At 55.5% G+C, this 20,777-nt stretch overlaps 3 protein-coding genes across 10 annotated transcripts in view; 2 read left to right on the plus strand and 1 right to left on the minus strand.

Moving 5' to 3' along the window:
• The window catches only part of IPO13 (importin 13), a 34,511-nt gene extending 26,940 nt beyond the window's left edge, over positions 1-7,571 (plus strand). For 2 of the 6 annotated variants that reach the window (XR_013922419.1, XR_013922420.1), the window contains 3 exons: positions 2,362-2,428; positions 2,597-2,655; positions 6,471-6,543. Coding sequence is in view for 3 of the 6 variants with exons in the window: in XM_080348538.1 (XP_080204664.1) it covers positions 2,362-2,428; positions 2,597-2,655; positions 6,471-6,560; positions 6,715-6,896; positions 7,005-7,104 (498 nt within the window). In the remaining 3 variants the exon portion in view is untranslated. Of the gene's footprint in view, positions 1-2,125; positions 2,338-2,361; positions 2,429-2,596; positions 2,656-6,470; positions 6,561-6,714; positions 6,897-7,004 lie in introns of those variants that run through there. The other 4 variants (XM_080348538.1, XM_080348539.1, XR_013922421.1 and 1 more) reach the window with 4 other exon arrangements.
• Positions 7,572-9,334: 1,763 nt separating this feature from the next.
• DPH2 (diphthamide biosynthesis 2) lies at positions 9,335-12,544 on the minus strand. The gene is made up of 6 exons (XM_080349137.1): positions 12,356-12,544; positions 12,166-12,278; positions 11,833-12,053; positions 10,725-11,363; positions 10,397-10,582; positions 9,335-10,301 (listed from the first exon to the last, which is right to left on the minus strand). Exons 1-6 carry the CDS (start codon positions 12,506-12,508, stop codon positions 10,171-10,173), a joined length of 1,443 nt encoding a protein of 480 aa, XP_080205263.1. The 5' UTR covers positions 12,509-12,544; the 3' UTR covers positions 9,335-10,170.
• Positions 12,545-12,836: 292 nt separating this feature from the next.
• On the plus strand, positions 12,837-19,392 carry ATP6V0B (ATPase H+ transporting V0 subunit b). Of its 3 annotated transcripts, none has more exons than XM_080348584.1 (8): positions 12,837-12,973; positions 15,858-15,906; positions 16,342-16,425; positions 16,997-17,074; positions 17,659-17,728; positions 18,077-18,128; positions 18,532-18,722; positions 19,086-19,392. In XM_080348584.1, the coding sequence occupies exons 1-8, from the start codon at positions 12,907-12,909 to the stop codon at positions 19,110-19,112; spliced, it is 618 nt and encodes a 205-aa protein (XP_080204710.1). In that variant the 5' UTR covers positions 12,837-12,906; the 3' UTR covers positions 19,113-19,392. The 3 variants fall into 3 exon arrangements, with proteins under 3 accessions (XP_080204710.1, XP_080204711.1, XP_080204712.1); XM_080348585.1 differs by having other exon boundaries at positions 12,844-12,973; positions 15,756-15,906; XM_080348586.1 differs by lacking the exon at positions 15,858-15,906 and having other exon boundaries at positions 12,879-12,973.
• Positions 19,393-20,777: the final 1,385 nt, after the last annotated feature.

The raw sequence follows: 20,777 nt of genomic DNA on the forward strand, positions 1-20,777 counted from the left end.
GAGGCTCTCCAGCCTGTCTCTCCAGCAGCAGTTGCAGGCACATCCACTCATCCCTCAGGGCTCCATGCCATAGTGGACTTCGGGAGTGCTGCAGTGACCTCTCCTGACAGAGAGCCAAGGTGCAAGCTGGGCAAGTGGGGCAATGCCAGCCAGAAGACACAGGACTGTCCTTTATGATGGCCCAGCAGAGGATGTGGAGTAGGGATGTTTGAAAGCATATAAAGACATGTCCTCATTCCAGAAGATGTGAGCAGAGCTGTTCTGGCAAGAGACAGGGAGGACAGGCTGATAGTAAGAGGCTCCAGAGCTGGAGCAGAGTTCCTGGTCCTGGGAAAGAGCAGCTGGCCCTACCTGATGTCACTTGCTAGTGGGGTGAGCTCCACAGGGCCCCATCTCACAGGGACAAAAAGCATCTGTCTACATTAGGTGTGTGCACGTGTGGCCAGATTGAGCTTGTGCTCTGCACGCCCTTGGTAGAGGTGTCCTACAGGAAGCAGCCCTCCTAATATTGGCACGCTTTCCACCACTGGTGGACTGAGAAGCAGATGCTGCAGCGAGCCTGTAGGAGAGCTTGGGGGGCTCTGCCTGTCACAGGTCTGGGTTGGCTGGGAGAAGCATCCTGCAGGTAGGTGTCAACCTGAGCATGTTGGAACACTCTTGTGCCAGCTGAACAATCTTGCAGCATGCAGAACTCGGGTTAAAACAAGCCCCTTGGACAGGCAGGGCAGAGGAACCTGCAGCTGGGTGGTATCACTGGAGCCAGCTGCCCAGGAGCAGCATCCTGCTGGGGGAGAGGCTCGTGGTCACCTCTCTGGAGCCCACACCAGGGCCCCAGTGCGGGTACTCTCCCATGGCTAAAACTGCAACATCTCTTGCAAGCGTTTGTCCAGTATGGGGCCAACTAGATGGCAGCAGCCATGAGTGGCTGTGTTTCTAAACCATTGCCCAGCGCTAGCTTGCCTTCTGATGTTGGTGTTAGTGCATCAGGAGGGGGTGCATGTGGTCTGTATGTACACACACAGGTAGAATGTGGCCGCTGGTCACCCCTGTGATGGTCTCTGCTTGTGTCTAGCAGGGAAGCAGGTCCCTGCGATTGTGCCACCTCTGCCTGGTACAGAAATGCCTTTGGTGCCCAAACCTGACTCCTCTCTTGAGTGTGATACAAAGAGTCGGAAAGGAGATGGAAGTAACCATGAAACATTGCTTCTTGGCTTTTTGGTCTCCAGCATATGTTCTCTGCACTGGGCAGATGGTCATGGGCTCTCCCTGGAGAAGAAGAAGTGGGAAATAAGTCTGGTGCAAGTAGAGACCATGGCTGTGGGAGCTTGCCATGTGTTGGGGGCGCTACTGGCTGAAAGCTGTCCCTGCTTTCACTGTGGAAGCAGGCTTGGAGGGAGGCAGTGGCCCAGCACACAGCCTGAGGGCTGCCTGCCTTGGGATGCTGCTCTCTGAGCTCCAGGCACAGAGTGGGGCCACTCCAGTGCTGTGGCTGCTGTCCCCTGTGTCACAGTGACAGCAGGGCACAAGCCATGGCCACCATGCCTAGTGCCGGCCCACAGCAGTGGGCATGGTGATCAGGGCATGGATGTGGCCACCTTATATAGCAGGGCTTGCTGTGACAGGGCAGAAACCCTTCCTGTGGAGTGAAAAGTACAGGCTGGAACATCACCCAGTAACTGCCAAGTGCCAGCACAAGGAGGGACCAAACCATTGCACAGGGTGCCACAGCTCTGGGTGTTCCCAGCGGCACTGCCTGAACCCTGCAGCGGCTGGTGGGATCACTGTGTGGCGGAAAACCCCAAAGCTTTTCTGATCTCATACTGGTTGCTCAGGAATTGCCAAGCAATGTTGGCATCTCATTGTCGTCTCTGCCCTGGAGCCCAAGCAGAGCAAGCTGCTGGTCTAGTCTGGGGTTACTGCTGGAACCAGTTGCTGTGACCTCAGGGACAACAGCATCTTTGAGAGGAGCGAAGCGCAGAGGTGGTTGGTCTCTGATGGGCTCTACATGGCTGCCCTTGTCCCTGAGCGCTGCCACCTCCTGGCCTGCTCTGGTGAGACAGGAGCCCTCTGTCCTGTCTGTATGTCCGAACTGTCTGTGTGTGCATCACCTGGCATCTGTCCTCAGGTCCTGGGGTCGATGGTTCCCGAGTTTAGCAAACTGCCTGGCTGTTTGATTGGCATTTTCCTGGGTGGGTTGGAAAGCGATGGTTTCCTGCTGTACTGTGTGAATCTGCTGTTTACTGCGGGTGTGCCCAGGTAAGAGCATCCAGGCAGAGGCTGTCTGGAGCACCGGGTTCCTCGGAGGCTTCCCGGCTGCCCTTGCAGCGCGGGGTTTATGCTGCCTGTCTGTGTGCCTTGCAGGCTCTGAAAAGGAAGCCGGACCTCTTCCTGTGTAGCAACCTGGATGTCAAAGCAGTGTTTCAGTGTGGTGAGTACCACGGGCATGGGCACGTGCTCCACGTCGCTCCGTGGAGAAGCCAACCTGCTCCTCCCGAGGAGCCGGGCACAGACCAGCCAGGGGCTGGGGGCCAGAGGGCAGATTTGGGCTGGTGTGCAATGTTTCTGGCTGTTAACCTGAGCAATTTTCTGCCTGCAGGTGTCCTTTCGCTCAAGTTCCCTGAGGCCCCAACTGTCAAAGCATCCTGTGGCTTTTTTGTGAGTAATACGTGTTGCCTTAAGATGCAGCTAGATCAGATAACCTCAGGTCGCCACTTTAAGTCTGATCATGCTCAATGGCGAGTCTGGCACACAGATTCACAGATGGTATAATATATGGTATAGGTCTGGGCACATTAATGTTGAATTCACACAATTCACGAATAGTGCAGGCCAGTCGTGATCATTGAATCTTCACGCTATACAGTTTCACAAATAGTATAATATACGCACTGCACAGACTCGCAAATAGCATAATATATGCTGTAGGTCTGGGCACATTAAATGAGAAATTCTCACGACTAGATGCACAAATAGTGAGGTCTATTAGCGCAAGTTCTTTTAGATGCTGTTGATAGATACACTGGTAGCAGTCAGTGACCATCTGAAAAGTGTCCCACCACTTGTATTCTCCATCTGCTGTCACTTGTTCCAGAATGTGGTATATTTCTTTTGCATCATGATGGATGGTAATCAAAGTTTTCTGTCCGTTTTCTTTGACTTGTTGCAGCAGTTATGTAGATCATTATGCTGTAAGAGTCCCTTTACCAGGGCAAGATCCTTTCCGATGGGGGTAGGCAGCAGATCATGGATCAGCATGTGGTTAGATTGCAGCAGCTGGGAAGTTGTGACAGGAGCCGAGTAACTAAAAATGCATCCTATGAGTTTACTAAATTACAAACACAAATATTAGAATGACGACTGGTAGCTACTCTAAGTTATCTACAAGTAAAAAAATCACAGACAGTTCTCATAAATGCGTATCCTTTCCCCATATATACAAGTATGGTTTTGCGATTTTCATGAGGATGTGTCACAAAATGGCAAAGATTTTGTTCTATGCCAAGGCAAATGTCCTGAGCTCTGATGGTATTACTTTCACAGATGAGTCCTTGTTGTTCTGGCATAATGCATGCATTGGCCTCAATGGTTTGCCATTTATTTCCCTTTTGTTGAGCCTGTACTCTGTGCTCTATTGGATAGAGTGCCTCTCCAATCCTAATGCAATGATTTGGTATATGGTATATACCGAAGCATTGTATATGGTTAGGAGGAATGCTGTGACAGCACTGTTGGAGGAGTCATAGGTGAAATTGACCAAATACCACCAGAACTGGAATTTCTTCTCAAATTCAATTGCGTTATCCCAAATTACCTTCCGAATTTCAGTGGGTAAGGTGCCTTCTTCACCTTCCCTTATGATGGCAACTGCCATTGATTGTATCCACAATTGAGCTTCGTTACAGCTGGGAGCCAAAGAAACATTACTTTGGGCCACATCAAGTGTGTTTACAATCAACAGGTGATCCTTTTCCTCGATTTCCCCCTACTGAGGTTGTGGATCAGATAAAAGCCATTGGTTGGTCCCCAATGCCAAAAGAGTAGTGGATGATTCTATTCATTTAGATCACTAGTCCCTGTAGCTGGTTTGTTTGCAAGTATCTCAGCATCTATAGTGTTTAAGACTCCCAGTCCTGTTCCTAAAATGGCTGTCACGTCTCTCTTTAGTTGTTTGAGAGAGGTGAGGGTTCATGCACGCAGCCGTGCTGACCATCCTGTGTAAGATGTGTTCAGGAATGGTGAGCAGGTAGGATTGATCATGGAGATGTCCATTTGCATTGATAATTCCACTTGTTTGAGGGACTGTGATGGACTACGCAGCATTTGCTGTTGACCCATAATTTTTACTACATACAGTCCAGTTTTGGATAATTGTGGGGTCAGCATCTTTTTCTTTGAGTGGAGTTATGGTAGGGGCTACTGTGGTGGAAGACCACAGTGGCTAAGTTTAATTATTTACCACTACCATAGAGGAAATGTAGCCTCATACTTCTGGTATAGGCAACATGCGTGTGGGACCATAGCCATCCTGGGCTCCCTTGGGTGCCAGTCAAGGGAAACTGGATGGTTAAGGTAGAGAATAACACCACAAATCCAATTTGTTGGTCTGTCACCTCATTGATGTTGACTAATCCATCTGTCCACGTGCTTCAGGATTCCTGTGAATACAATAAGAAGATATATGCTCGATTGGGCATATAACCGGCAGGATTATTTAAAAAGATGGTGTGATCCACCAGGTGCTGATCCAGTGTGTTTTCCATGGACAATCTTTAGCTTCCCATGCATAGGGATTTTTGGGTGTTGTTAGTATCATTGATACTGTTCCAGTCTGAGGCATTTTCACCAGTACTGGTTGCCTGGTGTAGAATCTCTGTAGGGTATTATCCTGGCTTGGTAGGACCCTTTGGGGTTACAGAAGGAACAGATGTGCAGAAGGCTACTCATTTTGGGGCAGCCATCTGTTGTTCAGTTGGTAGGTGGCACTGGACGATCACAGATGCCACCCAGATTGCACATACTTTAATATTACCCTTGGTGATTGGCATGATTTCATTAACGATGTCTTCCAAAAACGCGTGCTACTTGTGAACTGTGGGTTTCTGAGCAAGGTCAGCAGGTGGTGCTGTACCCTCTCAGCTGCGTTTGGAACTGCAGCAGCTGCAGTGTTAGTGTTTAATTGCCAATAATCTACTACGAAACGCCGCTGCCTGGTCAGTTTTTTTTTTTATTGGCCAAACTGGTGAATTATAGGGTGAATGAGCTCTTTTAATAACACCTCTGTTTTCTAATTCTGTCACCACCTCATCAGTCTCATTGGCCACAGCTGTTTCTTTAGAAATAATTGACATTTGTGCCTGGGTGTTGATAAGAAAGTCTGCTAAAACTTTTGAGGTCTGGTAGGAATTGCAGTGGTAGGTTTGGAAGTTTTACCAGAAAGGCGTTGAGCTGCAAGCCCATGGCGAGATCGCTGAGACTTTATTGCTGACATGCTGCTGAGTCACTGAGACTGAGCTCTGGTGCGGAACATGCAGCATGTCCCGTAGAGGCAGGATGGTTTCTGATGGGATGATTCTCTCCAGCTCTTTTTCCTTCTCAGAGAATGGACTAACAATTGGCGGTTATTGTTGTGCATGACTTGTAAAACTTGTTGGGGTACTCCTGACTCTAATGCCTTACATTTGACAGACGGCAAAATTATTTGTGGTGTACGTCTCTGTTCAGAGAAGGAGTCAGGAGTGCGAATCTGATGAACACAGTGTTATCAGCAGGCTTTCCACTGGCTGAATTCATCCAGCTCATTTGGCACCCGTACTTAATTATGTCTTGTACAAAGTCACCCCAAGTAGGAATGTGTCTTGGTCTCTGTTTTAATCTATACCTCTAATTTATGACCATGAGTGCCACAGGCAGCTTGTTCACGGTCTGGGATGCAATCTTGGATGTTCGCTACCAACATTTTAAGGCTATCAGGGAGATAATGTAGGTGTTAAACATGCTGGATCAATGGGGTACAGCATCGGAGATTTTGTGAACTCCTCTCATTCATACAGAGCTTGAACAAATGCTGCTTTCTGAACAGATGCTGATAAATTGGTAAAATCAGCTGTTTCTAGCAGCTCATCTCTCTCCTGGGGTTCAACTCCCCCGGTCCAAAATGCTGCTTTTGCAGTTAAGGAGTAATTGTGATCTCTGGGCATAGTTATCCAAATTACTCCTGGACCTCAGTAGCGGGGAAGACAGGCTCAGCCCATCAACTGGTCCCAGAAGTCTGAAGATGTGGATATAGCTTTATTCTCAATAAGTGCATCCTTGGTATTTAGTTTCAATAATTTGCCCTTTCAGTAATTACTCCACATCATGTCATCATGCAGCTTCCCCCCAGGAGCAGGGAGGGCAGGAGTGGGGCTGTGGGTCGGGCAGGGGCGCTGCAGCACGGAGCTCACTCGAGTGCGCTGGGTTCTGTGTTGCAGACAGAGCTGCTGCCCCGCTGCGGAGAGATCGCCCCGGTGGGACAGGTCGTGCACGAGAACGGCAAGGTGTTGCTGCAGGCAGTACTGGAGGTAAGAGACAGCGGGACCATGGGCTCCTCACCAGAGCAGGGGCAGCTTTGGGCTCTATTTTTAAGCAGCATTGCGGCGGAGCTGATGGCAGAGAGCCCAGCAGCCTCGGTGGGTGCAGGCAGGAGGTCAGCAGGGTCTGTCTGCTCTGTGACAGGGCATCGGTGGCCAGGCCTCCCGCAGTCTCATGGATCACTTCGCAGAAATCCTCTTTGCCTTGAACAAGCACTGCTTCAGCTACCTGAGCCTCTGGATCAAGGAGGCCATGCAGCAGGATGGCTTCCCCTCAGCCCGCGTCAGCCCCGAGCAGAAGGAGACCTTCAGCCAGCAGATCCTCAGGTTCGCACCCCTCTCCCTGTGCTGGTTGTGCCCCCCATGCCATTGGAATGACCCTCCTGCACAGCCTGGTGTGTCCCTCCTGCTTCATATTTGTCCCCTCTGTCTTAGCAGAGAGCGTGTGAACAAGCGGCGAGTGAAGGAGATGGTGAAGGAGTTCACGCTGCTGTGCCGAGGGCTGCACGGCACGGAGTACACAGCAGACTACTGAGCACCTGGCCAGGACCGCGGACAATTTGCCCTGACCAGCTCTTACCCGCAAGGAAGCCTCCCCAGCCCCCCCGCCCTGCTGCAGTACGGCTCGTAGAATAACCCTCCACCTAGAATTAACCCACTCGGGACGCTCCTCAGCTAGATTTGGTGGCCGCATCTCGGTGTCAGCATCTTTGTTTCCCCCAGCATGCTCCCCCCTCGCAAGGGACGGGAGTGCCGGCTGCAGGAGGCAGCAGCGCGGGGAGGGAAGCCTGGGCAACGCTGCCCTAGCATGGGCTACCCCATGCCTGGGCTACCAGCCCGTCCCCAGCGCTTCCCCATGGGTGCCCGTGCCCACAGCGGGGAGGCTGCCCCTGTGCCCGCAGCAGTGGCTGGCTGGGTGGGGGGGCTTGCCCCCTGCTCATTTGTACGTGTGTGGTTGGGAGGGGGGAGACCCTGCACCTAATTATATTAAGAATATTTCTATGTTGTGGTTGTTGTTATTGCGGTGCCCAGACTTTGCCTGCCACTTGCTTCTGGGAAGAAGCTCAGCAGAGGGGGTTGAATCAAAGCCTCTTGTCCGCTGGCTGCAGGGGGGACAGCAAAAAACAGTGTCCCCAGCTCCCCCTGCCTCTCCTGCCCAGCCTGGAGCAGCTCATGGCGCTTAAACAGTCCTGACCCACGTGAAAGGGGCCAGGTTCCACCCCCACCAAACACAGGGTCTTTCTTCCCTGCAGCCGGGGATGTGCGCACCCCCCTGATGTTCCTCAGAGCAGGGGAGGGGTTTGCTCACTCCCCTTTGCCTGAGTTCCCCAGCCCAGCCTATGAATGCGGTTTCATTGCTGGGGGTCCCAGTTCTGGTTTTAGCTGACACCAGAGTGAGCACCACGATCTGTGTTTTCACTCTGGAACGGTAGAATCATTTTGGCTGGAAGAGACCCTTAAGATCATAGACTGCAACCATTAACCTAACACTGTCACTAAGGCATGCCTCTAAGAACCTCACCTACACGTCTTCTAAACACCTCTAGGGATGGTGACTCAACCACTTCCCTGGGCAGCCTGTTCCAATCCTGGCAACCCTTTCCGTGAAGAAATTTTTCCTATTATCCAATCTAAACCTCTCCTGGTGCAACTTGAGACCATTTCCTCTTGTCCTATCAATTGCTGCTAGGGAGAAAAGACTGGCTCTTGAACAGCATAAATGAGAGGAACTGGCTGTGGGGAGGGTTTCTGAGTCCTGTTATGGCTCAAGAAGTTCAAACGCTTCATTCTTCAGCTGCTGGACATAAAAGTCTTGGTACATTCAATTCCCGCTTTCTGCTGCTGCCAATAAGCAGGGGGGCTTCTTCCTCAGCCTCTTACCACCGCAGAAATAACAAAGATAAAGCAAGCAAAATAAATAAATGCGTTGTGGCTAGAATAGATAATAATTTCACCAGCTGACTATTAAAATATCAAAGCTCAAGGAAAGAATACATAATTATGGGCCTTTGAAGTACAATAAAGGTTTGTTTCACCAACATGCAAAGACAGAATGATAATACCACACTGACATCTCTGACCCACAGAGCATATATTAGAAGGAAGTCCTTTAAGACAGAAACCATTTAGACTGCGGCTGACTAATTATCCTACCCCAAAATGATCTGTTCCTGATAGGAGAACGTTGCTCAGCATAATTTCTATTTTACTCTTGCTATATTTCTGATTTTTTTAAAAGAAGGATTGGCCCAGTAAAAGCAGGTCACATGCGACACTGAAACAAAGGGACTCTACGTGCATAGTCATGCTGGAAATATCCCCAGGTAAAACAGAAGATCTAAATCACCCAATCCAATAAACTGTGACTGAGCTTTATTTGTTTTATCCTAATTTCTGAACCAGAGACACAATTAAAAAGCTTAGCAACAGGTGGTGCAAAACTTTTTACATTGACTCCACCCTATGTTGGGTAAAGAAAGGTCAGCCTTGAGACATCATGCACAGGACACAAGGTCCTGAAAAACCTCAGGTTCAGACAAATCTGAAGATGTCACTGGTCATTGCAGGGGGGTGGGAACTAGATGACCTTTGAAGGTCCCTTGCAACCCACAACCATTCTATGACTCTGTGCTACAACCTCCTTTCAGGTCATTGTAGACAGCAATAAGGTCTCCCCTCAGTCTCCTTTTCTCCAGGCTAAACAGCCTCAGTTCCCTCAGCCGCTCCTCATAAGGCGTGTTCTCCAGACCCCTCACCAGCTTTGTTGCCCTTCTCTGAACTCTCTCCAGCACCTCAACGTCTTTCCTGTAGTGAGGAGCCCAAAACTGAACATAAGATTTGAGGTGCAGCCTCACCAGTGCCCAGTACAGGGTAATGACCACTTTCCTAGTCCTGCTGGCCACACCATTTCTGATACAAGCCAGGATGCTATTGGTCTTTTTGGCCACCTGGGCACACTACTGGCTCATGTTCAGCTGCTCTTGACCAACACCCCCATATCCTTTTCTGTCTGGCAGCTTTCCAGTCACTCATCCCCAAGCCTGTAGCATTGCATGGGGTTGTTGTGGCCCAAGTGCAGCAGCCAGTACTTGGCCTTGCTTAACCTCTTACAATTGGCCTCAGCCCAACAATCCAGCCGGTCCAGATCCCTCTGTACAGCCTTCCTTCCCTCCAGCAAATCAACACTGGTATCACCGCTGTCCATGCTCCTCAGCCCACGTTTTATTCTAGAATACAGCTCACTCACAAGTCCTTTTCAGTTCAGCTTTAGTTATCAGCAGGAGCCCACACGAGCCTCGAGTCCTAGTGCCATCAGCTCAAGCAAAGCTGTGACCTTTCCCACTTGGGCCCAAAGCTGGCCAGGTCTGAGCTAAGCACCTCTCCTGGCCCTGCTGCTGCCCTGGCCATGAGCCCCAGGCTGCTGCAGGCATCCCTGAGCACACGTGCAACTCCCGCTCTCTCACCGCAGTGCTACTGACCCAAGGCTGCATCTGGTGTGGGGTCAGCTGGCAGCAAGTCCAGATCCTTCTGAGACCCACACAGGTCCAAACACCAGTTGCAGGCAATGCCCAGGCCCCCACATGGCCCTGCTCCTGCCGAATCAGGGTTGCTGGTGCCCCTCATCCTCGTAGGCAATGGCAATCCCTCGTCGGCCCTGCACAGCCTTGGAGACAGGTGTCTGCCCCAGCTGCTGCTCCAGGCCCCGCCAGCTGCGGGACTCCAGGAAGGAGGCTGCGAGGAGAGAGAAAGGGCATCGTTACTGGGAGCAGGGGGTGGCACTGCCCCTGCACCAGGGCTCAGCCCCACCGCGAAACCACATCACAAACCAGCAGGGCTGATCTCCATGAGGGCCCGTGTCTGGTCCCTGCAGGCCAGGGCAGTGCTGGGCGGCAGCTGGGGGGCTGGGGGGTCACAGAGTTGGGTAGCACGCATCTCCCCGGTGATCAGTGAGATGTCAGGAATAGCCTCTGCTGCAGGGACGGCCGGTGGGAGCTCAACATGAGCACAGGCACCTGCCAAGAAACAGTAACATTAGCCTGGTGTTCACATCAATCCTCTGATCAGCACAGAGCCAGGGCAACCGTGGCCTCAAGGCAGCGAGCAGGGCAGGACATGCCCTGATCAGGTGTTAGGCAGCTGTTTTCCAGCTGTTACCTGGCAGCAGGTCTCGGAAGTCAGTGAGGTAGTTCCCTGTCCACTCCCGAGCCGGGTTACAGGCCAACTCCAGCTCGTAGGGCGTCACCACAGGCCGGTAGAAGTCACTGGAGTCCAGCAGGGAGTTCTGAGCACAGGCCACCAGGACGAAGATGTCCACCTCCAGGAAGTTGGCCAGCTTGGCGGGATTCGGCTTCCCCACGGCCAGTGTGTAGCTGCGCTTGCCGGCCCGGCGCAGAAGCTCACGGAGGTGCTGCAGTACAGCCAAGTAGCCCGCCACGCCGAGAGTGCCCACCAGAATGCCCACTACCCGGGCATCCCGGGCCCGCTCCACCAGGTAGAGGCGTCGCATCAGCGCCCTGTTGACATTGAGTGTTTCCCGGCGGCCGCAGCCAGTGGCGGGGTCAAAGGAGCTGAAGGGGCAGCGGTTCCAGGTCAGCATGAAGCAGGTGAGGGCCAGGCCCTCAGCTCCCACGTAGAACATGGCGTAATCCTGCAGCCCTCCCGGTGCCTCCACCAGGAACTGACGACCGAACTGCCGCACCTCCCCAGGCAGCGCGGGGCCAGGAGGGCCCCCACAAACCACCCTGGAGAAGACGATATTGGGGTACTCGGGGCACAACTGCTGCTCCAGCTCACCTGCAGAGAGAGGAGTGTGACTGAAACAGAATCACAGAATCGACTGGGTTGGAAAAGACCTCAGAGATCATCAAGTCCAACCCTTGGTCCAACTTCAGTCCATTTACTAGATCATGGCACTAAGTGCCATGTCCAATCTCAGTTTAAAAACCTTCAGGGCCGGTGAGTCCAGCACCTCCCTGGGCAGACGTTCCAATGCCTGACCACTCTCTCTGTAAAGAATTTCTTTCTAATATCCAGCCTAAATTTCCCCTGGCAGAGTTGAAGCCCATGCCCCCTTGTCCTGTTGCTGACTGCCTGGGAGCACACGCCCACAGACCTGCCTTACAAAGGCGGGACAGCTGCTTCGCGGGGAAGGGAGGACAGAAATCAAGCCTGAGGTGTCTGGGGAGTGCCCACCTGCTGCTGCCCCTCCCCCGGCAGCGCTCAGAACAGCAGCACAGACCCCTCCCCTCCCCGGAGCACTCACCCATCGCATGGGCATAGACCACATCGCTCAGCACCACCACGCGGCTCTGCCGGTCGGGGTGGAGCTCCCGGAAAGCCTCTGCACAACACCCGACGTCCAGCGGCTCCTGCCCGAAGACGTGCAGCACCGGCAGCTTCCCGCAGGGGCTGAGGCAGGCGCGGCCGTAGTGCAGCACCGCCCCGGCGCCCGCGTGCTCGGCGGCCACTTCGTCCACACAGCAGCTGCAGGGCGGGAGGAGCCGGGTCGGGCGGGCTCGGCACCGCGCAGCTGCCCCGCTCCCCGCGCCGCTGTCCCAGCCCGGGCAGCTCCGACGCCCCGCGGCCGCGCACCGACCTGCCGTACGTGGTGTCTCCCAGGACGTACATCTCGGCCCCGGTCTCCGCCTCCATCCGCGCCGCCACCGCCGCCGCGTCCGCCAGGAGCTCGTCCGGGAACTGGAGGGCGACCTGCGGGGAGCAGGGAGTGAGGCGCCGGGCACGGGCGGCCCCGGCCCCGGCCCCGCTCCGCCGCCGGCGCCGCTCACCTTGCGGAACCCGCCACCCCGCACGAAGGCGGCGGCCCGGCCCATCTCGTAGAAGCCGTCGAGGTCCCCCCGCGGCGCCGCCGACGGGCGCAGCTCCGGGCGCAGCTCCCGCCGCAGCGCGGCCGCCCCGTCGCTGCTGAAGGCCGTTGCCATGGCGCCGCGGGGCCGGGGGTCCGGCCCGCCACGCGGAACACCCGCTTCCGGGCTGGGGCGCAGAGCCGACCAATGAAAACGCGGCACCACCCTCTCCATTCCCGGAAATCCCGCCCCTGACGGAGCGGGGCCTATCACCCTTCACGGCAGGGCGGAGAGGGGAAGGACAGCCAATGGCAAGAGGCGCCGGTCGCGTTGCATTCTGGTTTATGTAGTTCCCGCGCGGCAGCGCACGCCGGGCAGCCAATAAGCGGGCGCGACGGGGGCGGAGGCGTCGCTCCCTTTCCGCTCGGGCGCTGCGGTTCCGCTCACGTGCCCCCGCGCGGGTCAGGTGACGCGCCCGCGCCCGGCCGGCCCGGTGTCCGCCGCTCCGTCCCGTCCCGCTCCGCGCCGCCGCCATGACGGGGCTCGCGCTGCTGTACTCGGGGCTCGGCCTGGCCTTCTGGACAACGCTGCTGGGCGTCGGTCAGTGCGGGCCGGGGGGCCGAGACCGGGGGGCCGGGGACCGGGGGGCCGGGGCTCCGGGCGTGAGGAGAGGCTGCGGCGGGCGCTCCGGCGGGTGCCCCCGCTGGCTGCTTCCCTGCGGGGCTGTGAGATCCCCCGCGGCTGATGCCGGGAGCGCTGCTGTGGGCTCCTCAGCCTGGGCATCGCCCCCGAGCGGCTCCCTCGGAGGGCTCAGCCCCCCAGCAGCTCCACGTATCCATCAGCCGCTGTTGGACGCGCAGCTTTCGGCGCTCCTGAGCCCGTCTGGTTGATCCCTTTCTGTGTGTGCGGGGGTAGCAAAGCGCCGGTGGCAGATAAGGGTTGTGTTTGCATTTGGTGGGTCAGGGAGGGTAAAGGCAGGTGCCTGGTTTTTCAGGCTGCGACAGCTGATGTCTCCCGCAGAGAGGAGATCGCCCTCCTGCTTTGCCAGGCTGTGGCGGCATAAGGAAACGTGCAGGGTTGTGCGGGTGGGTGCAGAGCTGGCACACAGCTGTGCTGCAGCCCGTGGCAGCCGAGGCGCTGCTGCCCATGGTGTCAGGCTCAGCAGCACTGAGGGTGGCTTTAACGCTGACTCCGAGGGGTAGCGGGAGGATTTTTTGCTGGAGCTGCTGGTTATTTCGTCTTTCAGCACAGAGTGAGGTGGCCACAAGCCAGGCAGAGGCTGGTGGGACGTTGGCTTTTGCCTCAGCGTTTGAGTGAGGGGAGAAGCCAGGTCAGAAGCTGAGGGTGTCTCAGTCCCTCGTGTTCCCTGGGCCCAGGGCTGCCTTCCTGGGCTCTCTGAATCATGCAGCTTGCACCAGTGCAGCCACACGCTGTGGGCTTGAGACCGTTGGAAAATGTTGATGAGCTGAGTCCAGATGCTTTTAACTTCCCCTGCCCTGTTGCAATCCCTTTTCAGAGAAGGAGTGAGAAGGAAGTGGTCTCACTCTGCACGGGTGTCTCTTTGTGCTTTCCCTCCTTGTCCTGAGCCCTGCTTTGGTGCTCCCATCCTGCAGCTCCGGCTCTTTTCTGTCCTTCTGGCTGCAGGGCTGGGAGCCAGAGCTCACAGGAAAGCGTCTTCCACCCTGTTTCTTTTGTATATGAAATCCAAGGCTCCATCTGTTCTTGCGGAGGTGGAAGGTGCCTCAAGGATCTGCCCTGAGCTGGCTGTAGCTCTTTTTCACCACCCCTGGGGAGTGGGGGCAGCTGAGGCTGGCAGGGTTCAGTTCCTGCTCCACAAGCCAAGCAGCAAAGCCAAAACACAAGTCCCAGACTGGCTGGGTCTGGCACCGTAGAGATCATCCCTGAAGGTCACCAGGTGTGCGGACCAGGGTGCAGCCTCCTTCTGCGCTCGCTGGCCGTGGTGCCACCATTCCTTGCGTGTGTGTGTGTTGCTACAGTGGAGAGGGACACTGTGATTCTGCAGGGGGGTAGGAGTGACTGATACTACTACTTCCCATTTTAGGGCCTGCTCACCTGGCAGCATGTGTGAGGTACTGAGCCCTGAGTTGCGTGTGGAGGGGTTTAGCACACAGAGACAATAGGAACATCCCTGCTATGAGGCTGGCAGGCCTCCCTTGCTGTAGCACCGTGGCTCTCACAGGATGAGTTGTCCTCAGGTCTTGGCTGTGGGCAGGGAAGGGCTTTGCCAACCTGGGGTACCTTGTCCTACCCTGGTATTGCTGCTGGGCACAGCGCTGGCTTGCCATCACCCCGGCCTCCGCGCTGTGATTCCAGAGGGAAGGGAGCAGCAGGACACATGTAATGGCCCCTTTACTGCTTTTTAGCATTTCAGGAGTCTCCTGTTTCCTCTTTCCAGCCATACATGGGGTTGGTGTCACACAGCTGCTGGCCCTAGTCAGCAATGACAAAGAGCTGTCCGTCTTTATCTGCTGTGGAACAGGCAATGCCGTGCTGCTTGGGCTTATCTGTTCCTTAGGGCCAGGTCTTTCTCTTTTCCAGCTGTGCGATGCCAGTTATGCAAAGAGCGAGTGTCTCTTCTGGTCTGCAGCCAGCCTTCCTGCTGCCGAGCTCAGAGCTCAGAGTAAGGCAGGGTTTTGGTTCGAGCACCTGTGTCTGCTCCAGCTGCGCGGGGCTGCTGGGTGTGACTCCTGGCTGTGATTCAGTACGGGAGAGGAGCACTCAGGGTACAGCAGGGTGAGCTGTCCATGTAATCCCTCCCTGGAAAGGAAGAGCTTTTCTGAGTTTCTCAGGGCTGTGCTTTGGTGTCTGCTGCCTGTGTTGGAGTACAAATCCCTCTGGAAATTACTAACCTTGGGGGAAACGCTGAGGTCAGCAGGTGTGTTTTGAATATCCACAGCCTTGGAAATAAGGGTGCTGGAGAGAAACTGAAGCTTCTAGTGCTGATGGACTCCTAGGGAGCAGCACTAGCGCTGGTGAGATGGTGATAGAGCAGCATGTGATTATCAGTCAGGGCGCAGCCTCACACCTCTCGCCTCCTGTGTGAGAGAGAACTCACGGCTGGTCACTCGGTGCCGTGGTTTTCCAACGGGGCTGAGCCGTCGTGTGATGTGGATGGGGACTGTGCTGGAGCATAGGGCTGTGGGTGGCTCTTGAGCTCCTGCAGCCCAGCACGGCCTGTGGACACTCAGCATAATCAGGGAACAACAGAAAATGAGTGTGACAACCACAGCAGTCCTCTTCTGGGCAAAGACCAGGGTGGCATCCAGGAGTATGGCAGGTTCAGGCTGTTTCTGTCCTGCACTCATATGAGGGCATTGGGGTTGCTGGGGCTGGACTTTGAGGGGCACATCCTGTTCCACAGCTCTGTACACCTGAGCCAGTCGTCTCAGTCACCCTCCTGCAGCAGCGCTGAGCCAGTAGCTGGTACCTCTCTGAAAGTTCCTGTGTCGCTCTTGCTTTCCAGGGATCTGCTACACGATATTTGATCTGGGCTTCCGCTTCGATGTGGCCTGGTGAGTTCCCTTTAAATAGCAGCATCCTCAGGGCTATGTGAGGAGTTGGTTGGTGTTAGCAGTGCCTGGCAGGGAGCAGTGTTTGCTTTTAAGTGACAAGCAGTGGTCACTGCATAATGGGAATAAGAGCTACAGTGAGCGGGGCCTCTGCTTCCCATGAGATGGGATAGATGCAGCCCACGTGTACATGTGGCTGGCTCCATATGGCATCATGGTGCTGCTGTCACTATTCCAGCCCATCCCCTTTCCCAGCCCAGGCTTCCCCTTCACAGTGGAGGTTTGGGAGAAAGGTCTAGGCTCTCATGTCCCACTGTCTGGCAGTGCCCAGCCCTTCTCAGTCTGCATGATGGGGTAGGGGTACCTGTTGTAGGGCTGTGCACTGTGACGAAGGGGGCTCAGGCTGTGTGCTAACTCAGGGCATTTCTTCCTCTCCAGGTTCCTCACGGAGACTTCCCCCTTCATGTGGTGCAACCTGGGCATCGGCCTGGCCATCTCCCTGTCTGTGGTGGGAGCTGCCTGGTGAGTGGGGTTGCCTCTTCACCAGGCTCCTGCTGTCCCGTCTTGGTAGCTGTGCATATACTCTGGTTTCCCAAGGCAGGGGCAGAGCAGTGTGTTCATCCAGGGATGTGGGGCTGGGTAGGTTGCTGCAGCAGTGGTGCTGAGTTGCTGCAGCAGTGGTGCTGAGTTGCTGCAGCAGTGGTGCTGAGTTGCTGCAGCAGTGGTGCTGAGTTGCTGCAGCAGTGGTGCTGAGTTGCTGCAGCAGTGGTGCTGAGTTGCTGCACTCCTGGGGGATCTCTGGGCAGACCACCTCATGGGCTGCAATGGCAGTGGAGAAGCAGGAATGTCCCTGGCTTTCTGGAAGCTGTACATGTCAGAGCAGGCTGTGCAGTGATTGCTCATGTGCCTCAGCAGTTCTGCTGGTGTAGCTGGCAGAGCTTGCCACCCCTTGTATCCTAGGGGTGGACAGGCAGAGTCCACAGTGTCCCCCAGCTGCATGCCCGATTCTTTGCTAAGCTGGAAGATCCTGATTTCCCTATTGAATCCTTCAGCGAGTGCCAGACCCTCCACCAACCACCCTTGTCTGCCACAGGGGGATTTACATCACAGGCTCCAGCATCATTGGTGGTGGAGTCAAAGCCCCTCGGATCAAAACCAAGAACCTGGTCAGGTAAGTACAAACCTGGGGTTAGTGCTGGTGCCGCGCCCCAGCGGGCAGGACCCAGCCCGGTGCAGAGGCTCCTGTCTCTAGCTGGGTGCTGCTGGCTGCTTGCTGAGCTGCTGATGCTGTTTGCTTTCAAAACAAAGAGCCCTAAAGGAGCCAGAGTGCTGCTTTGAAGAGTCATTGTGTGATATTCATGCAGTGAATAGCTCAGTGTGTTCAAAACAAACACCCTGAGATCACACTTCCTGCCCTCAGTGAGGGTTCCCTTGGCCAGACCTTGCACAGCCCTTCCCTGAAGGAGCAGAAAGGGGCTGGTGGAGGACAGGGCTCCCCGGGCCTGCCTCCCACAGGGTCATCGCAGCTTCCTCAGGTAGCACAGCAAAGCCAGCACCTGGCCTTTGTCCTTGGTGGCTGTGCCTTATTTGAGAGGAAAGCAGTGCGTTGACTGGGCTGTTTTTCTGCCCTTGGCAGCAGTGGGGCAGGCTCAGATATGGCCATGGAGGGGCCTGGCTGCTGGCTGGCTGGGCATGAAGTGATGGGGGGCTGCTTGGGGTAGGGCACTGTGCTTAGACTTTGCCTTTCTCCCACAGCATCATCTTCTGTGAGGCTGTGGCCATCTACGGGATCATCATGGCGATTGTCATCAGTAACATGGCTGAGGTACGGCAGGACCTGGGCTGCCCTGCCAATCCTGAGCTGGCCTCAGGGCCACAGTGGGGACGGGCAGCCAGGCATGTGCCAACGTTGTGAGTGGTGGCCCTCTGGGGAGTTTGAACACTGTTGTGGCTCTTGGAGCCGCTGGGCTGGTGGCCTGTGCAGTGGCCCTTGTCCACACTGGAGAGTGGGTTGGAGAGCACACATAAGACAGATGTCATGAAGCCACTGATGAACATGGAGTTGGGGGCAAGCTCTGGCCAAAATGTGGCTGCCTCATGCTGTACTGGGGACAGGTACCTCTCCCTAAGGTCACAGACTTGCCAGTAACGCAGGCCCTGTGCTTTCTCTCAGCCTTTCTCTGGAGTCACCCCAGAGGAGATTGGAGCCAGGAACTACCATGCAGGTAAGGACTGCTCGGTGTTTGGTGCCATCACTGTGAGCATTGCCACACCCTGACCACTGCCTTCTGACCCACCCATGGCCTGCTGCAGGTGTGTGAAGGACATGTGACTCTTCTGCCAAAAAGCAGCCTTTTTTAGTTGCTTTCTTGATGATCTCCTGCACCCAACTGGGCTGTGCTGCCTGACAGCAGCAATGCTCCTCGCTTAGGCGGCAGCAGATTGCTGTCACAGGCTGGCCTGGTGCTGTGGGAACTCTGGAGCAGCCCTGCTCCCCAAACAGGAGGACACTGCTGGTGCTTGGCAACTCTGGGGCTTCTGTCACCTCAAGGCAGAGGTGCTGCAGTGTGCCCTGGGTGCAAGTAGAAGGGGGTTACCCCCTGCTCTTGCAGCATTCCTCTCTCACAGGTTTCTCCATGTTTGGGGCTGGCCTGACTGTGGGGTTGTGCAATCTCTTCTGCGGCGTGTGTGTGGGCATTGTGGGCAGCGGGGCTGCCCTGGCTGATGCCCAAAACCCCAGCCTCTTCGTCAAGATCCTGATCGTGGAGATCTTTGGCAGTGCCATCGGGCTGTTTGGAGTCATCGTTGCTATTCTGCAGGTATGTGCCTCCTGCGCCAACAGGCTTATGTAAGCACAAGGTGCATGTCACCCTGTGTGCTCTTCAGCTCTGGGGGGACACACCAGGGCTCCAGCAATATCCTCTGCATTGGGGCAGGGCTGTCACAGCTCTCCCCACAGCATACTGTGCCTGTTTGCAGCAGTGCGAACTCTTTTGATGGCCATTCTGAGCAACCATCACCAAGGGTGTCACCTTGGGTGTACCCTGTGTGATGCTCATGTGCTCTTGGTGGGGTTGATAAGCTGTCTGCAGCTTCTGGATGATTCTGGTGTGCTTGGGTGGGACTGGGGTGCTGGACCAGGGTTTATGGGGCATGGCCTAACCTCTCTTCTTTCTTTCCAGACATCTAAAGTAAAAATGGGCAACTGAGCCCTGTTCCACCCAGCCTGTTCCAGCCCGCCCCAAGAGGTGCTGTATATACTTATTTAATGTTTCTATCCTTGACTGGGGTGGGAGCTGCCCAGCTGTGTGGAGCCCCGTCCTGCCGATTGATCGGCCCTTCGGAAGAAACAAATTTCTCTGTGTGAATTCTGCCCCAGCAGCCTGGCCCAGCCCACAGGGCCCCGCTGCTGTGTGTCCCCGGTGTGTGTAGAATCAACCACCAGTGCAATTCTGTGTCCGTGAAATAAATATGGTTCTCGTCCAAGAATGCAGCTCTTCCTCTGCCTGCTGTGTGCCAGGGAGGTTTGCAGAGAGAAAGGACTGACCCCCTGCTTGGAGATGCTGCTTCATGCCTCTGGCAAAGTCCCTGCCTGACTCCAGCAGCCTGGAGGTGTCTTCCCTGTGCGGAGTGAACCTTGCTGCGTGCTCAGCCTGTGCTGTTTGGGCTGTGGGAACACACAGCTCCCCGCTTTGCTGCCCAGAGCAGGTAGGAGGCTGCTGGAGCAGGGAGCAGGCAGCTCTGCGCTGCCTCTACCAGGCTGCTACCAGCACTGCCCCATACAAGGCACAGGCACAAGCTGGTTTGGGCCTTTTGGCTCCCATCCAGGTAATTTAGCGCAGAGGGAACATACACAGTGTCCCCATTGTGCAGCTGGGGAGCACCAGAAGGGCAGAGGAGTAAAGCTTTTGCCCTTTCCAAATCTGCCTTCCAGCCAGCAGCTGCCTTGTGTGACTGTTGGCTGGGTGCTGCCACCTGGGCAGGTGCTGCTGGTTGCCAGGGCCCTCCAGTCTGCAGTGTCCCTCCGTCCTGGGGGGCCCTGGCAGAGGTCCCAGGGGTGGGGACACTTTGTGCTGGCTCTGCTTCCCTCTCCCTGCCTACAGTAATACAGCATGGGGAAGCCGGCTGTGGACAGCTGGGCCGGCAGCTCTTCTGCGGCTTGGGGGAAGGGAACAACATGGTCCCGCTGCCTCCGCTCTGCAGAGAGCCTGGAGCTGATACTTCTGCAGTCTGCTGTACCCAGCACAAGGCTCTCATCCTGCTGTGCTGCCAGTACACCTGCGCAGGGGAAGCATTGATCCCTTGGTGCTGTTAGTGCTATGTCAGAGCGGATGCACACTTGGAGCTATCCCTCTCTCTTCCCCCTGGGATGCAACAGGCTGGGGCAATGATGGGGCTGCTGGAGCTGGAAAAACATTAATGCCTGATGGTTTTTGCCTTTGATACTAGGGCAGCAGCTTCTGTTGGTTACTCAGCTCCTCTCCCTCTTGCCCTGTGTGTTTTGGGATAGCAGTGCCTCAGCCTGGGGTGCAGGAAGGCTGCTGAGGCAAGCCAAGCCAGCTGTGCCGACTGCTCTGGGGCTAGAGGCTGTGACAGGAGCTATGCACACTCCACATAATGACAGGCCCTCCCTGCTCAGAAGAAAGGGTGTCAGATGGGGGCAGAGTTTTGCCCCTCCTGCATGAACGCTGTATCACCAGCCCTGGTGTTGCCACTGCTGTGGGCCAGAGGTGTCTGAAACCCCTGGGAGCTGCAGGGCCATCCTGTCAGACCTGCGCTGAACTCGTGGGGCTGCTGTCAGGAAGGAGGTGCCTGGGGCTGGACAGCCTGTGTTGGTGGTAGAGAAACTGCTCCATTAATTAATCATCTTCCTG

Source organism: Nesoenas mayeri (assembly GCF_963082525.1).
Source record: "Nesoenas mayeri genome assembly, chromosome: 8".
Lineage (NCBI taxonomy): Eukaryota > Metazoa > Chordata > Aves > Columbiformes > Columbidae > Nesoenas > Nesoenas mayeri.